At 43.9% G+C, this 18,803-nt stretch overlaps 1 protein-coding gene across 5 annotated transcripts in view; it reads right to left on the bottom strand.

Moving 5' to 3' along the window:
- Positions 1 to 12,549, bottom strand: part of MAGI1 (membrane associated guanylate kinase, WW and PDZ domain containing 1) — a 627,930-nt gene extending 615,381 nt beyond the window's left edge. For all 5 annotated transcript variants that reach the window (XM_038772794.1, XM_038772795.1, XM_038772796.1 and 2 more), the window contains exon 1: positions 11,781 to 12,549. In XM_038772794.1, coding sequence (XP_038628722.1) covers positions 11,781 to 12,084 — 304 coding nt within the window. In that variant the 5' untranslated portion in view covers positions 12,085 to 12,549. The remainder of the gene's footprint in view (positions 1 to 11,780) is intronic.
- Positions 12,550 to 18,803: the final 6,254 nt, after the last annotated feature.

The following is an 18,803-nucleotide window of genomic DNA, read 5'->3' as shown; positions in this document are numbered from 1 at the left end:
AGCTTCCCTACAAGTCCAATCTTCCACCTTCTAGGAAAGGATAGCTCTCTTTGGTCCCTCAAGGCATGCCTTGGCACCTTGGTTCCCATGGTGGATGGCAAATCATCTTTCAACCATATGCAGAGGTGATAGGTTGGCATGGCTTCCTGAGCCATTTAATGACAAGGCACTCTCCCTCACTGTACAGGAAAAAATGTAAAGGGTCTACAACCTCAGCATTACTGAGCTCTCTGCCCCTTCCAGCCATGGCTGATTCAATCAATTGTATTTATTGAGCCCTTACTGTGTGCAGAGCACAGTACTAAGCGCTTGGGAGAGTACAACAGAACTGGTAGACAGCTTCCTGTCCACAACAGTTTACAGCCTAAGGGGGAGACAGACATGAATACAAATAAATTACAGATATGTATATAAGTGCTGAGGGAGGGGTGAATAATGGAAGAAAACCAAGTGCAAGGATGGGAGAGAGGACATGGAGTCTTAGTCAGGGAAGGCCTCTTGGAGAAGAAACTTCAATAAGGCAGTTATTGATTCCAATCATCTTCAGGGTTGGGAGGTGAGGATTTCTTCTGTACTACAGCCAAAAGATGTGCAAATGTCAAGAAATTTGGGACCTAATCTACTCAAACACATTTACTGAAATACCACAAGTTCCTTCAGGAACTAGTTGAAGTGCCTCACATCTGCAAAAATCAGAATGGGCTTCCATATAAGCCACATGCTTTAAAATGGAATATCTTAAGTGTTAGTCTGAAACATTTTATGAACATATTAACAATCACTAGGTCATTTTAAAAGCACTTTATGGTGGTGAACACCTTACATCTCAAGAATATAGAAACACTGCATATTATTCTAAAGTTGTCATTTAATTGTTCTATAATCCTACAGCTCCTAAAGAGCCCTAATTTTATCATGATGTTTAAAAAAATAAGCATTCATAAGAATGCTTAAATGTAATTTTTTACAATAAATAGCACTAATATTACAATTCAAAGCAATCACAATGTAGCTTTCTTACACAACTCATTCTAAATTCACTGGAGACGGAACAGAAAAGTACATGCACAGGGTGTGTGTCAACTTCAAAAGTTTGATACTTTTTGCCTACTACAGATTTGTTTCCACTGTGAAGATACTTTTGAATTTTTAAAATGACGTTTGAAATATCAAGAGTTCAATTATTATAACCAAGAGAGCTAGACTTAAACAGTCTAGACTATAAGCTCGTTATGGGCAGGGAACGTGCCTGCTAATTCTGTAGTATTGTACTTTCCCAAACACCAGTGCATAGAACAGTGCTTGGCACAGAGTAAGTGCTTAACAAATACCATAATTAGTAGTAGTAGTAGTAGTAGTAGTAGTAGTAGTGGTAGTAGTAGTAGTAGTAGTAGTACAGTGCTCTGCACAAAGCACCATTGATTGATTAAACCTAGAACCATGAGATGACAAAAAACTTAAAATTCACAGGTCTTGATTTAATTTAGCAGATCTGGAACCCCTATAAATGTTCAGTAGAAAATTTAACTGGGCAGGGACTGTTCCTATTTCTAGGTTTTGAACAGTGCCCACTCAATTGTTGGCTCAAAGATTATTATTCCACAATTAAAATATTTACTAAAACCAGAAGGAAAGAATTCACTATTGGAAAATAAAGTGCATTCTTAAACTTGTATCCTTAACCCTACTGCATGTACAGAGAGTTTATGGGCAAAGAGACAAAAATACATTGCATACATTTCATGGTTATGTAGCTCACTCACATCTAAGCTGCATAAAATGGCAGTTAGTTATGCAGTAACCAATTAGGATCTTGATGTTAACCCTGAACTTATCTGAAAGCCTTCCCAGTGCACACAAAATCAGTCTCCCTCTATTAATTTGCAGGTCCTCGTCAACATTAAAAAATTACAATGTTTTGTATAAAATAAGCAGGGATAAAAAAAACAACTCCTCCAAAGGTATAGTGATGAGGAGATAACAGAACGCTAGGGAAGACATGATTTCATTGTCATTACTGGATGGAATCGATTCAGCTATTCCTTAAGTGACTGTATAATGAATGCCACTAAATAGTGTACTTTTGTGCTTTTACCATATTTAAGTTTTATCAAGGGGTCAAGTTAATATATTTTTCTAAATATCATACTGCAGCTAATGGTAAAATCAGAACATTTACTGCTTAGCAAAATTGGGTTGTATGCCCTGAATGTGGAGTTTGAAAAATGCAAAGAAAATAAAAAAGGCCTTTTATGGTTCCCTTTCCCACTCTCTGATTTGAGAATAGGCTGAATTTCACTCAGACAGATCTTCTGATGCCACATACAACTGCACACATACTGATTTTTGTCATTTCAATGGGGAAAACAAGAACCACGAGTGAAAGAAAAGAGCACAGAGGATTCAAATTAGGTGCTTTTCTTTAGCAAATACCTGGTTTGTAGTGACAACAAGCATATACACTTAAACAATGTCAAGTAAGCAAGAAGTGAAAAAGGCAAAGAAAAGACTGGCCTTGAAATATCCCTCGAAATGAGTTGCTCTCAGGAAAATAAAGGGAAAAAATCATGTTTTAAATGAAACACCCAGTTCATTTGCTAAAGAAACGTTAAGATTTCCAATGGGCAAAAAACACAAAGATATGTCTTATCTAATTGAGATGCTCAAAAGGTAAAATAAGGAGAAGGCATGGTAAAACACACCTGTCTGTGTGAGAGGTTGAATGAAGTAGATGGGTACCAAACAAACATTTCAGGGCAAGGGAAAAGACACATTTTGTACAAAGTTCCAGTTTACCATTCTGGAAAAAAAACATTCCATCACATCAGTCATATCAAGACAAGTGTTGCTATCATCTCAGCCAATTTAAATGAAAATAATTTCATATTTTGAATGCAACTGGGATTTTTTGTTGGTGGTGGGGGGGGGGGGGGCAGGGTGTTAAATCATCTTAAACTATCAGGCCATCCGTATACCTCAGCCTCAGTTTGGTTGGTACAGCCTTGATTTTGGGCTCTACTACTAAGTCTGTGCTTCCATCCTACCATGGCATTCAGACTTGAAGTTCATTCATTCAATTGTATTTATTGAGCGCTTACTGTGTGCACAGCACTTTACTAAACACTTGGGAAGTACCAGTTGGCAACATATAGAGACAGTCCCTACCCAACAGCGGGCTCACAATGGAGTGGACCACAGCCATCTTCCCTTACCCTAGTTTCATACATAAATTATGTGATAATATATTCTAGTCCCCTATTAGAACAACAGATGAACCTTGGTCCTGAGACTTCAGAACCAAGAACCTGCACAGAGAAGCAGCATAACCTAGTGGAAAGAGCCTGGGCCTGGGAGTCAGGGGATCTGGATTCCAATCCCTGCTCTGCCACTTGTCTGCCATTGTATATATTTGTACAGATTTATTACTCTATTCATTTTACTTGTACATATTTACTACTCCATTTTGTTAATGATGTGCATATAGTTATAATTCTATTTATTCTGATGATTTTGACACCTGTCTGTATGTTTTGTTTTGTTGTCTGTCTCCCCCTTCTAGACTGTGAGCCCGTTGTTCGGTAGGGACCGTCTCTATATGTTGCTGACTCGTACTTCCCAAGTGCTTAGTGCAGTGCTCTGCACTCAGTAAACACTCAATAAATACGATTGATTGATTGATTGAATGAATGAATGAGTGCAAACTCCTTCATTCATTCTTTAGTTCAATCCTATTTATTGAGTGTTTAAAGAGAAGCAGCGTGGCATAGCAGAAAGAGCCCGGGCTTGGGAGTCAGAGGACATGGGTTCCAATCCCGGCTCTGCGACTGATCAGCTGTGTGACTTTGGGCAAGTCACTTGACTTCTCTGTGCCTGTTACCTCACCTGTCAAATGAGGATTAAGACTGTGAGCACCCCGTGGAACAACCTGATAACCTTGTATCTACCCCAGCGTTTAGAACAGTGCGCAGCACACAGTAAGCCCCTAACAAATGCCATCATTATTATTGTTAGTATTACTGTGTGCAAAGCACTGTACTCAGCGTTTGGGAGAGTACACCACAACAATAAACGGTCACATCCCAGACTGAGCCCCTGCCCTTTTGCTTTGCTTCTCCTCCCCTCCCCATGGCCCCCCTCCCTCCGCCCTACCCCCTTCCCCGCCCCACAGCACTCCTGTCTATTTGTACATATTTATTACTCTATTTATTTTATTAATGATGTGTGTATAGCTTATAGCTATAATTCCATTTATTCTGGTGGTATTGACACCTGTCCACTTGTTTTGCTTTGTTGTCTGTCTCCCTGCTTCTAGACTGTGAGCCCGCTGTTGGGGAGGGACTGCCCCTTTGCCGATTTGTACTTCCCATGTGCTTAGTACAGTGCTCTGCACACAGTAAGCACTCAATAAATATGACTGAATGAATGAACTTGGGTAAATCACTTAATTTCTCTGTGCCTCAGTTACCTCATCTGTAAAATGGAGATTAAGACTTTGAGCTCCATGTAGGACATGGACTGTGTCCAATCTGAATATCTTGTGTTTACCCTAGCACTTAATTGATACTTAACAAATAGTAAAAACATAAACCAAACCAACAAACAAGAAATAAAACAAGAACTGATTACACTGCTAATGGGTTGCTCAGTGACCTTCACAATCTCTCTTCCCTGCCAGTTATGCTCCCGCTAGGGCACAGAGCGAGTAGGCAGACAGGGGTCAAGCACATTGAGAAGGGGTATGTGAACGTTAGCCAACTAAAAGGAGAACTAAAAGCCAAGTCTCCTGACAACTGGAGTAGCATTCCTTTTTACTGGACCTAAATTATATAGTCAGCTTGTGAATGGAGGAAAGATAATAGAGTAACCCGTTGCTGTTGAACAGCCATTTCTAGTTATCCTCTATCCAACCACACACCCTTCATTATGTGAAAGGAACACTATATGCACACATTGGACCTTAATGATAGGGAAATCTTATCAGAGAATAAATTGCTTTAAAGAGATACCAACAATGAAAAGTGAGCCCAAAGGCTAACTTCTTCCTCCCTGCTTTCCATTACCCCCTACCTCTCCCTCCCCGCCCAAAAAAGAAAAAAAAAATACACTATTGTCAAAGAGGATTCAGGACAGACATTCAAAGTACCTAACCTCTACTTGGTCAAAGCAAATTTAAACATGGCTCAAAGGCATTATATGAATCATCTTGACCTTTGATTTCGTGTGGATAACTAGATTTATATTGGACTCGTAAAGGTGTCAATTCAGGGGTGAAACAAGGTGTTTCAGGCTCCAGGGCAGGTCTGTAAGTGGACCTTGATGAACGTGAGGGTGGGACCATCAGGTCCGACCTCCCCAAAGTCACTCCCCCACCTTCTCCAACCCCCCGGCTCCTCTCAACACTCTCTGCTACTCTCCCATCCTTCCCAGCAGTATCCTCAGAGGAGCTCTCCTCCCTCCTCTCAAGTGCTACTCCAGCCACCTGTGCTTCTGACCCCATTCCCTTTCATCTCATGAAATGTCTCGCTTCGTCCCTTCTCCCCTCCTTAACTTCCATCTTCAACCGCTCACTCTCCACTGGTTCCTTCCCCTCTGCCTTCAAACATGCCCATGTCACTCCCATCTTAAAAAAACCCTCTCTTGACCCCACCTCACCTTCTAGTTATCGCCCCATCTCCCTCCTACCATTCCTTTCCAAACTCCTTGAAAGAGTTGTCTACACGTGCTGCCTCGAATTCCTCAACACCAACTCTCTCCTCGACCCCCTCCAGTCTGGCTTCCGTCCCCTACATTCCACGGAAACTGCCCTCAATAAGGTCACCAATGACCTGCTTGCCAAATCCAACGGCTCATACTCTATCCTAATCCTCCTTGACCCCTCAGCTGCCTTCGACACTGTGGACCACCCCCCTCTCCTCAACACGCTATCCAACCTTGGCTTCACAGACTCTGTCCTCTCCTGGTTCTCCTCTTATCTCTCCGGTCATTCATTCTCAGTCTCTTTTGCAGGCTCCTCCTCCCCCTCCCATCCCCTTATTGTGGGGATTCCCCAAGGTTCAGTTCTTGGTCCCCTTCTGTTCTCGATCTACACTCACTCCCTTGATGACCTCATTCGCTCCCACAGCTTCAACTATCATCTCTACGCTGATGACACCCAAATCTACATCTCTGCGCCTGCTCTCTCCCCCTCCCTCCAGGCTCGCATCTCCTCCTGTCTTCAGGACATCTCCTTCTGGATGTCTGCCCGCCACCTAAAACTCAACATGTCCAAGACTGAACTCCTTGTCTTACCTCCCAAACCCTGCCCTCTCCCTGACTTTCCCATCACTGTTGACAGCACTACCATCCTTCCCGTCTCACAAGCCCGCAACCTTGGTGTCATCTACTCCACTCTCTCATTCACCCCTCACATCCAAGCCGTCACCAAAACCTGCCGGTCTCACCTCCGCAACATTGCCAAGATCTGCCCTTTCCTCTCCATCCAAACCGCTACCCTGCTCGTTCAAGCTCTCATCCTATCCCGTCTGGACTACTGCATCAGCCTTCTCTCTGATCTCCCATCCTCGTGTCTCTCCCCACTTCAATCCATACTTCACGCCTCTGCCCGGATTGTCTTTGTCCAGAAACGCTCTGGGCATGTTACTCCCCTCCTTAAAAATCTCCAGTGGCTACCAATCAATCTGTGCATCAGGCAGAAACTCCTCACCCTCGGCTTCAAGGCTCTCCATCACCTCACCCCCTCCTACCTCACCTCCCTTCTCTCCTTCTACAGTCCAGCCCACACCCTCCGCTCCTCTGCCGCTAATCTCCTCACCGTCCCCCGTTCTCGCCTGTCCCGCCGTCGACCCTCGGCCCATATCATCCCCCTGGCCTGGAAAGCCCTCCCTCCCCACATCCACCAAGCTAGCTCTCTTCCTCCCTTCAAGGCCCTACTGAGAGCTCACCTCCTCCAGGAGGCCTTCCCAGACTGAGCCCCCTCTTTCCTCTCCCCCTTGTCCCCCTCTCCATCCCCTGTCTTACCTCCTTCCCTTCCCCACAGCACCTGTATATATGTATATATGTTTGTACATATTTATTCCTCTATTTATTTATTTATTTTACTTGTACATATCTATTCTATTTATTTTATTTTGTTAATATGTTTGGTTTTGTTCTGTCTCCCCCTTCTAGATTGTGAGCCCACTGTTGGGTAGGGACTGTCTCTATATGTTGCCAACTTGTACTTTCCAAGCGCTTAGTACAGTGCTCTGCACACAGTAAGCGCTCAATAAATATGATTGATTGATTGAATTATGGGGATAAGGTGGAGGTTTCAGTTTCCAGGTGCCTCATGAATTTTAATTCTGAGGTTGAGGCAAGCATAATGGGAGCTACCCAAATTCCAATTTGCATATTCCACACCCCAAACACAAAGGTTAAAGTGATTTTGGAGTTATATAATAGCCAGGCTTCCATGTGTAGGTTTGGGAGTCAGAAGACTGGGTTTTAATTGGGGCTCTGCCACTTGCCTGCTGTGTGCCCTTGGGCAAGTCACTCAATTTCTCTGTGCCTCAGTTACTTAATCTGTATAATGGGGATTAATGCAGTGATCCCCATGTGGGACAGGGACTGTGTCCAACCTGATTAGCTTATATCTACCCCAGCGTGTAGTACAGTGCCGGCACATACTAGGCACTTAAATACCATAAAATAAATAAATCAGTAAAGTGACTTTGGAGCAGCCATGTCAAAAATTTGTCCTTTTGGGCTATGGACAGGAGCTTCCAACCTGGCCAGATGATGTGTTTACAGATGCACAGGAAACTTCCTTCAGCAGTCCTGAAAGGCCAGTTCAATTCTGGCTGTCACACCACTGCCATAGTGACCCCAATATGTTCTCTTTTTTAGGCCATTCACTAAGCAGAACAGAAATCAAGAAAGTATGGCTGGCCTTTCCAAGGATGTCTGATTACCTCTAAGTAGGTAGAAGGATGCTTTATTCAGCATTGAACTACAGTATGCAGTGTCCACATTCACCCTAACTTTGAGGCACTAAAAAGAAGAGAAACACACAACTTCCTTTCTTCTGAATGTCCTGAATTTCCCCAAGCTTAGACCTGTTCTATGCTCATTTGATCCTCTTCTATGATGGTTTTGGTGACTTACAATCCTCCCACAACGTGGTATGCCCAGAAATTTAGCAATTAATCTTGGAAATCCATCTTAATGCTTTTTTTTTTTCTATTGCCAAAAGGGCACTTAGCCAGTTAGTAACTGAGATGTCAGCTGTAATTAATCTGACCTCCTTTTCCTTTGTCCATCCTCCACCAGCCAGCCTTCACTCTGGGGCTGCTACACCTTATTACCATCATTAAATATCCACTGTAATAAGCTCCTCACTGTAAATGAAGCTAGAGGAGAAGGAAAGGACACTTTCTTTGAATTCCCTCTATTTCATATTCTGCTTTCCCTCAGTTTTGCCCATCCACTCTACCTTCTTTTTTCCTTCCTCACTACCACATAGAGGGATCTCTGTCCTTTTAAGCACAGGAGATATTGTATTAAGATCCAAATAATATTCTTTGCAGACTGTTTTGAAAATTTTTTCCAGTGGTCCATTATGACAGCAAAATCAATCAATCAATCGTATTTATTGAGCACTTACTGTGTGCAGAGCACTGTACTAAGCACTTGGGAAGTACAAGTTGGCAACATATAGAGATAGTCCCTACCCAACAGTGGGCTCACAGTCTAGAAGGGGGAGACAGAGAACAAAACCAAACATATTAACAAAATAAAATAAATAGAATCGATATGTACAAGTAAAATAAATAAATAAATGAATAGAGTAATAAATATGTACAAACATATATACATATATACAGGTGCTGTGGGGAAGGGAAGGAGGTAAGACAGGGGGATGGGGGGGCGAGAGGGAGAGGAAGGAGGGGGCTCAGTCTGGGAAGGCCTCCTGGAGGAGGTGAGCTCTCAGTAGGGCCTTGAAGGGAGGAAGAGCGCTAGCTTGGCGGATGTGGGGAGGGAGGGCATTCCAGGCCAGGGGGATGACGTGGGCCGGGGGTCGACGGCGGGACAGGCGAGAACGAGGCACGGTGAGGAGATTAGCGGCAGAGGAGCAGAGGGTGCAGGCTGGGCTGTAGGAGAGAAGGGAGGTGAGGTAGGAGGGGGCGAGGTGATGGAGAGCCTTGAAGCCGAAGGTGATGCAATCTTGACATTTACATACTGCCAACAAATGCACAGTCATAGGGAAAAGATATAATCCTGTATGTGAGGCCACAAGGTTGTAATAGTTTTATTTTGATAGAGTCAAAAGGCAGGAGTGTAGATTTTGTGTAACAATAAAAGAGTACATTATAATCCAGATAAGAAAAAAGAAAGATTAATAGAGCAACCAAACCCACCCTTAGTGCCTCAGATTCCTCTTAATAGTTACTGAAAGTGCTACACAGGTTTACTGTTGTTGGATAACTATCCCATGAAGCACTAATGTTTGCAATTACAGTATTCGAGGCTTCAATCTTCCTTTCTACCCATTATCAAGTTTCTTAATTTTATTCACAAGATATCAACAAGCCAGAAAATCTAGTGTTTTACCAAGAAGTCAGCCTCCCAATAACTTCCTTTCTCTTAGTGGGGTGAGGTTACAGGAATTATTCTTCTTTATTTTCATGTTGGGAAAACTGTACCTACATAGATTTAGCAACTTACCCTAAGTCACAATGTAAATGAACAAAAGACTGGGGAACACTCAGGTCCCAGGGCAGGAAGTTAGACTTCATTACCTTCCCAAATATAGAACTTCAACTGCACAACTCCATGAAGACCCTCAGGTATTCCCATTTAATGTTCTACTCTGCATATTTCAAAACTATCTCTAATCCCAATACCCTGCATAGCTGCTACAGTAACTGTTTCCTGAGCCTCAAATCTACTCCCTGTGAAAATTAGAAAGTCTACTTTAACCAGATCCTCCGTGGGATCCTGTTAAATGCCTATTCTGTAGACAATGATGTGAAGTGGCTTCTCGGTGGTTATCTGTTATCTTTCAAAACCATAACAATCTAGAAAATGTCTTTCATCTAAATGCCTTGTTTCAGGGAGATTACAAGTGTTTGCTTTCTTGAATAGTTTAGACCCAATCCTTCCCTCGCCTCACAAAACACAGTGGTATTTTTTGAGAAAAGGGGGGGGGGGGGGGGACGACACGTTTTCCTTTCATATTCTGTTGCCAGCATTCTACAACGTGCCTTCATCTATCTCATGTACATTCCTTTAACTCCAACAACCAGAAACGTTTCAAAGATTCCAGCACATATTTCATCATTAGCCGGGCTGGAGTACTTTTGGAATCAACTTTCTTATCTGGTTGAAGATAGAGAGGAAAAAAAAGGCGGTCTAAGCCCAGCAGATGATTAAAGGGAAGACGCTGGGTATTGCTTTTTGACAACTCAAGGGGCTGCATTCCCCTGAAAGAACTTGACTCAGAAAGGTAGTTGTGTCCCCCTAAGCTCCCCACCACACCGTCCTCCTAGCTTTCACAGAAAAGCATCTACTGGTCCAACACAGAACCCTCATCCTTATCCCCTGAGGTGAGGGTCTATCCTTGCAGGGGAGAAACTAGGACTTTAACAAAAATGGTATCTGTTAAGTGCCTATTATGTGCCAGGCACTGCACTCAGCGCCAGTGTAGATACAAGTTACTCAGGTTGGACATTGTCCATGTCCCACATGGGGCTCCCAGTCTTAATTCCCATTTTCCAGATTCATTCATTGAATTGTACTTATTGAGCGCTTACTGTGTGCAGAGCACTGTACTAAGCGCTTGGAAACTACAATTCAGCAACAAATATACAATCCCTACCCAACAACGGGCTCACAGTCTAGAAGGGGGGGAAGTAACCAAGGCCCAGAGAAGGTACGTGACTAGCCCAAGTTCCCCCAGCAGACAAGTCGCAGAGCCGGGATAAGAAGCCAGGTCCTTCTGACTTCCAGGCCCGTGCTCTATCCACTAGGCTACACTGCTTCTCAGTTATGCGTTGCTGCTTTTGGTGTCCAGGAGGTAGCAGTCAGACAGCTTGCTAGAAACATCAGGAGACGCATGCGTGGGAGAGAGCAAGGGGATGAAGGAAGAAAAATCATCTGGGGGCCGTCTGACCCCCATCTGTCGTTAGACGCCGGTAAGGAGGTCGGGTGAATCCACACCTCCCTAGCTCTGGGCTGCAGTGGCAGGATCAAGGAGAGAGGAGAAGGCGGCACACATTGCCAGCTGAGAGAGCCCAGTGTAGGGCCAGCCGTCCCAAACAGGGCATTCATTGCCCACGCCACCCCCCAGTTCCCGAGGCGCCATCTACAGCTGCCCCCTTTCCCAACTTCCCTGCCGGACGAAGTGGCGACGTTAACCCGATCTAAGCAGAGATGCCCCGGCTTGCTAAAGGACGCTGCGGCCGAGGCGGTAGGCAAGAGGTTGATCAGGTTTCCCTTGCATTATCCACCTTCCCAGCCCCCCGAATAGTTCTCCGGTGTCCCATGCCAACCTCCCTCCTCCTCTGCGAAGCCCTCCAGAACAGGTGAAAAGTTGTTATTTCCCCTGAGCAGGTCAGGAGACATGCAATTCCCTCCTTGAGTTCATGATACCTCTCTGCAGGATAATGTTACCTGGAGAGAGGGGAGGATCAGCAAGGGAGAGCGCGCTCAAGGACGCCTGTTAGCGCCTCAGTTTCCCGTTTGAAAAGCAAGGAGTAAGTGTTGGGGGAGGGAGGGAAGGACTGTGAACGCGCCTGCCTTACCTTGTCTTACGGCTTTCAAGGTGACAGACTCCTTGCAGCTGTTGATAACTCCCAGCACGTCATAGCGAGGTAAGCCCGACACCCGGATCCCTTGCACTTCCAGCAGTAGTTCTCCTTCGCTCAGTTGCCCATCGCAGTTGGAAAGCCCCGTCTGCCCCGGCTCCACTGCTCCTACGTAGGGAAACTCTCCATATTCCGCTCCCCCCAAGACGGTCAGGCACAACTCGCCCTTGGGCCCCCGGCTCACGGTGCACTGATGCACCTTGGTCGTCCAGTGATTCTTCTTCTGGATCACTTTAGACATGGTGATCTATCTCGCAAAAGTCAAAAGGAACGCGAAACAGGTGGCCCCCAGCAGCAGTCCACGTCGTCGGTTGGCTCACATAAGCGTTTCCCCAAAGCTCCCCCAAATCAAAAAAGAGTTAGAAGAAAGAAACTTTTCAGAATCTCCCCGCACACATAACCACACTCAAGCCATCATTTTTTTAAAAAAACAACTTTCTTAGCTCTTTTTCGCTCCTTCCACTCCCGGCTGCGATCTTTGTTTGCATTCCAGTCCTTTTGAATCCACGTTACACCGCTGGTTAGGTTGACCCAATGACGAGAGTCCACTCGGGGCTGACTTTTTTTTCTTTCTTACTTACTTTAAATGCTCTACCTTCCTCTCTGACTCCTGGGCTCTTACTTGCTCTTGGGCTGCCCTGAGGTAGCAGAAAAACTGTTTTCCCTTCCTACAACTTTCCCAGGAACATTAAAAGGTTGGAAGGAGGGAAGTAACAGCGGTCCCTTTAAGTAGATACAAAGACTCGGCTTGTTTTGTTACATTTCATTCTATTCCGTTCTACAGCTCCTCGGTCGGCTATGGTAAACGCACGCGCATGCGTTTGGCAATCACTCTCCTTTCTCTCTTTCTCTCTCCCCCCCCCCCCCCTTTCTTCTTCTAAGAGGGAGATTCCAGTTTGCCTTCCTTCCTCTGGGTCCTAAAGGCATCCCATAGGAAACACAAGCGACCTCCTTTTCCTTGGTTTATTCCCTTCTCCCACGGATATCTCAATCCAGCAATTTTTGAAGGGTTAAAATCTTTCCCTATTTTTTAAAAAAACAAAATTAATCTGGATTTTGGTTTAATCAGAAGCTGTCTAGGTGGGTGGGCTTGGATTTGCTTATTCTTCTGGACACACCACACACACACACACACACCCAAGCTGCTTTACTGCATTAGGCTAGTGTCCAGTGGTCAGTCACGTTGCCAGCTCTGTCTCCTTTGGACTCTGAATCAGAGACTATCCCAGAGCTGACAGAGAGTATGGGCACAGGGAAGTTATTTTATCCAGCAGATTTGCCCAGAAGTCGGAAAGAAACTTCTCCCTTTTCCCCTCTTCTGGTGAGATTATCCTAGATCAGGGTCTCATCCAGAATAGCTAGGGAAGCTCATCAGGGTTAGTATATTGTTCTATCTTTCTCTCAAGAGGCACAGTTTTCCTTGGTGACAGCTTGAGCCCATCTGGGGTCTATGTGAGTGTCACGTGCTTTTCTTGTCTTAATGAACACATCCTTAAAGAGCTACCTCTGCTTACTGGGCAACTTTTAGTGGATTAAAAAAAAATACTCACTTTTTTGGTTAGGAATAACCCCACCATTTCTTTTGTGTGGTGCTTCTGTCTTTTATTTTGATTATTTTTGAGGGGAAAATGTTTCCTTTAGGCCCCTCCAAATTTTTAGGGAGCATACTTTTAATGAATCTTGGGAAATACTCCCAGAATTGGTAAGATGCTTCCTGTAAAATAGATGGGTAAGAGGACAGTTGGGGGTCACAGTCAATCATTTGTATTTATTGAGCGCTTGTGTGCAGAGCCCACAACATGCATTTGGGAGCATATGATTGTTAAAGAAGTGAAGACATCCCTAACCTTGAAGACCTAACTATTTAAAAGGGAAAACAACATGACACAATTGTATACATATAGGGGGAACAGGGCGAAACACATGATAAACCTGGTAGCAAAAATAAACCAAAAAAGGAAAGAAAAATGTAAATAAATGGGATAAACTAATATTTATGTAAATGCTAAGGGTGGCAGACAGGATGAAATGACCAGGGGAAGTACGGATTAAATGGAGAATGCTTCCTGGAGGAAGTAACCTTTCAACACAGCTTTGAGAGTGGGGTGGGCTATGGTCTGGCATTTTTGAAGGGTGAGGAGGTTCTTGGTAGGGAGGGGAGAACATAAATAAACGGACACAGAGAAGGGGACAGACAAGAGCAGGATACAGTGAGGACGTTGGCTTGGGAGGAGTGAAGAATAATGAGCTCGATTGTAGTGGGTGATGAGGGTGAAAAGGTGAGGTGGAAACAGCTATTGGTGAGCTAGGACTCCAGTGATCAGGAGGTTCTGTTTGATAACGACCAAATAAAACCAGTCCTGACAGTGCTGCTCCTTAATGCTCAACCTTCCAACATGTAAAGGAGTCTCTGCTGATGGTTTTTCTTTATTACAGGTGTCTGGCTCTACCACATTTACAAACTAGGTCCAGGGTCCTGTTCCACTAGAGGGGTCGCTCTTTTCTCATTCTGACTTCCGTGTCTCTCCTTGGCTCCACTGTTTTCTGCCCTTTCTTTTGTCAAGGTCACTAAAATATCTTGAATCAGTCCTGCCCAGAGTATAGTCCTATAATATTGTACTCTCTTTGTCCCTAAGAGCATGTTCCTGGGGGTCAGGAAAAGGGAGGGTCTTCTAAGCCTAACTTGCTGTGACCTTGGTCAAGTCACTTAACCTGTTAGGCCTCAGTTTCCTTATCTGTAAAATGCAGATAAGAGCTATGCTTTCCCTCTGCTCTTAGAGAGCCCTGTGTAGGACAGGAACTATGACCTAATTTTCTTTTTTTTTAATCTGCACCATTGCTTAGTAAATGATCACTGTTTATATTGATTATGAAGAGAGCAAAAGAAAGGAACTTTATCAGTACAGAGAATGCTTTGGAATAAACAGTATTCCAAATGATAATTATTCCAGACTGTTTAAAAGAATCTGGGAAACAGATCTAGTATTGGGAATAGTCTCACCTGATCTTCAATCTAGGATTTTTTTTTAAATAATCTGGCTATATTTAGGGTGATCATGGAGTGATGTCTGTGTATACAATATATATATAGAGAGAGAGAGAGCATTGTCATTTGTAACTGAAGAGGATGCCACTACCTGAAATTTAGCTAGAGATAAGCATGACTATATAATAATAATAGCACTTGTTAAATGCTTACTATGTGCCAAACACTGTTCTAAGTGCTGGGGAGATACAAGTTATTCATTCAATTGCATTTATTGAACACTTTTTGTGTGCAGAGCACCGTACTAAGTGTTTGGGAGAGTACAATATAACAATAAGCAGACACATTCCCTGCCCACTACGAGTTTACACCATACCTCGCTCTCGCCTGTCCCGCCATCGACCCCCGGCCCACGTCATCCCCCAGGCCTGGAATGCCCTCCCTCTGCCCATCCGCCAAGCTAGCTCTCTTCCTCCCTTCAAGGCCCTGCTGAGAGCTCACCTCCTCCAGGAGGCCTTTCCAGACTGAGCCCCTTCCTTCCTCTCCCCCTCGCCCCCCTCTCCATCCCCCCCACCTTACCTCCTTCCCTTCCCCACAGCACCTGTATATATGTATATATGTTTGTACATATTTATTACTCTATTTATTTATTTATTTATTTTACTTGTACATATCTATTCTATTTATTTTATTTTGTTAGTATGTTTGGTTTTGTTCTCTGTCTCCCCCTTTTAGACTGTGAGCCCACTGTTGGGTAGGGACTGTCTCTATATGTTGCCAATTTGTACTTCCCAAGCGCTTAGTACAGTGCTCTGCACATAGTAAGCACTCAATAAATACGATTGATGATGATGATGATGATAGAGGGGGAGGCAGACATTAATATAAATAAATGCTGAGCGGCTGGGAGCAGGGATGAATAAAGGGAGCAAGTCAGGGCGACACAAAAGGGAGTGGGAGAAGAGGAAAGATGGGCTTAATCAGAGAAGGCCTCTTGGAGGAGATGTGCCTTCAATAAAGACTGCTAGATCACAGGGGCAACATGAGGTCCAGAACTCTGTGTTAGCAATGGTGTGCTAACAGTCTTCTAGACTGTGAGCCCGCTGTTGGGTAGGGACCATCTCTATATGTTGCCAATTTGTACTTCCCAAGCACTTAGTACAGTGCTCTGCACACAGTAAGAACTCAATAAATATGATTGAATGAATGAATGAATGAATGAATGAATGAATAAGGCTTTGAAGAGGGGGAGAGTAATTGTCTGTCGGATTTGAGGAGGGAGGGAGTTCCAGGCCAGAGGCAGGACATGGGCGAAGGGTTGGCGGTGAACTAGATGAGATCGAGCCACAGTGAGAAGTTCAGCTTTAGAGGAGCCAAGTATGTGGGCTGGGTTGCAGTAGGAGAGTAGCAAAGTGAGGTAGGAGGGGGAAGATTGGACACAGTCCCCTTCCCACATGGGGTTCACACTCTTAATCCCCACTTTACAGATGAGGTAACTGAGCCCAGAGAAGTTAAGTGACTTGCCCAATGTCATACAGCAGATTTGATGGAGCCGGATTAGAACCCAGGTCCTTCTTACTCTCAGGCCCATGCTCTAACTGCTAAGCCTGAAATTGTAGATTATACATCTGAGTGCTAATCATGGTTGCTGGGATGCCATAATTAGTCAAGGAATGCTTTCGGGAGGAAGTGGCTTTTAAAGAAAGGAATTGAAAATGAGAAGGAATGTGCTTTGGTGGATTTGAAGTTGGGGGGAGTTCCAGAAATGGAGGAAAGATGTTTACAATTGTCCAGCGAAAGTGCTCTAGACTTTAAACTCATTGTGGGCAGGGAACATGTCTGCTAATTCTGCTGTATTGTACTGTCCCACGTGCTTAGTACATTGCTCTGCACATAGTAAATGCTCAATAAACACCATTGATTGATTGATCTATATATAGTTAAGATAGTTTGAGAGGAGGCAAGAGTATGAGCTGGGCTATAGTGAGTGAAGAGAGCAGAAAGGTAAGAAAGAAGCAGCTGGTGGAGTGATATTGAAGGTTGTTAGCAAGTAAATCCAATCCCTTCTCCCTGGGTGTCACAAGCACCTCTAAACAGCTGCTACTCCCCTGTTGTCCAGAAATACAATAGCAGCAATGGGGTCCCATGAGGTCCTTGTAAGCCATTTCTACTTGGAAATACTCCAAGTTAAAATAGTTAGAGACTATTAACTGTCTCATTCCCTAGTGGTCTTATTGGTAAAGTTATAAAGAAAATGGGAAAATATTTAAAAAATAAGAAAATATGCTGTACACTTTGTACATATAAAGCACCCTCACTGCTAATTTTTCTGGCACTAATTCTGAAATGGATTCTAATCAGTTTTCCTCTCCTATTAACCCACATACTACCTCTCCCTTCCCCTCTTATTGCTCCATCAGCATCTTCTCCCTTGTTCCATCCACCACTCCTGCCCTCACTTCTTGTTAACCAAATGAAATAAGCATTTAAAGGTATGGGGGGATGCTCTGTGGTTTTACCCCAAATCTCAGTGCTTTTTTTCCTTTTCACTGATGGCAAATGGAGATACCCATCCTCGAAACCCTTCAGTTTGGAACTGAGAGTAATGGTGGGAAGCAGGAGCTATGGTGAAGGTGAGTAATCATAGCAGGCAGAGTGCCTGCATGACCAAGTCTGGGCAGAGAATGAGTGCAACCTGGAAAACAGCCTGACGTGACTAAGAATCATCTTCATTGTCATCATTTATTTATCCTGCTATACTCAGAGCACTGTAGCACTTGGGAGACATTCAGAAATATAGGATGCAATCCCTACCCTTGGGCTCGTAGTCTAATGGGGAAGACAGGCTGGTGAGTATACAGTAAGTAAAATAGTATGAGGGTAGATATGAGTAATAAACATATGTGGATATATAAACCAATGGCAGACTGAATCAGACTGAGTGCTGTGGTGGCTAAAGGGAAGACAGATAAGGTGGAAATTAATTGGGATATCTCCTGTAGGAGATGACTTTTGGAAAGGTGTTGAAGAAAAGGAAAAATGTGGTTTGTTAAAGTTAAAGAGAGCAGGGCGTCTCCAAGGCAGGGAGAAAGATATAAATAGTGTATCCAAGGTGGGAAAGTGATGAAAAGTTATAAGATGTATTTGGGAAGGGTGAGGCTTATGAGTTGGGACATAGGTGGAGCAACAGATAGGTAAGAGGAAGGCAACTGATGAAGTCTCTCGAAAGAGATGGTGCAAAGTTTTTGGTTTTATTAGAAGCAGTGGAGAACCATTTTGAGGAGGGGAGTGATGTGCTCAGTACAGCATTTTAGAAAATATAAATTTAGGTGCTCTTTCGAAAATAAAAAGAAGAGTGGGGAAGATGGAGGCAGTGAAAAGTAGTGGTAGTAATAAAGGTATTTATTGAGCCTTCATTGGGTGCAATTTACAGCACTTAGCACTTGAGAAAGTACAATAGAAGTATGAGACATATTCCCTGCCTCCAAGGACCTTTCACTTTCCTGGTGTAAGACTTACATAAAAACACTATAAATGAGGTAATCAGAATAGAACAACCAAACATATACATAAATGCTGCGGCAGAGTATAAGTAAATCTGTTCATGTTAGAGGTGGCTGATGGGTTGATGTGACTTTGATTTGGGGAATTAATTGGGAAAGATTTGCTAGAAGAGATATGGTTTTAGGAAGTCCTTGAATGTGGGGAGAGCTGTGGTGTTTCCGATTAGTAGGGAGAGGGAGTGTCAGGGTGGTGGAACAGTGTGAGTGAGGGGTGGAGGCAGAAAAATCTAGAATAAGGGATAATTTAGAAGGTTGGCTTGGAAGGAATCAAGAGAGTGATCTGGAGGGTAGCAGGGAAAGAGAGATGGCATGTAAGATGGGGAAAGTTGGTAGAAAGCTTTGAAGCCAATCATGAGGAGTTTTTGTTTGTGCAGAGGAACATGGGAAGTCATTGGGGAGATTTAAGAATAG

This window comes from Tachyglossus aculeatus, chromosome X1 (genome assembly GCF_015852505.1).
Source record: "Tachyglossus aculeatus isolate mTacAcu1 chromosome X1, mTacAcu1.pri, whole genome shotgun sequence".
Taxonomy (NCBI): Eukaryota; Metazoa; Chordata; class Mammalia; order Monotremata; family Tachyglossidae; genus Tachyglossus; species Tachyglossus aculeatus.
Note: the sequence above shows the minus strand (reverse complement) of the source record. Positions and strands in the feature narration are given on the sequence as shown.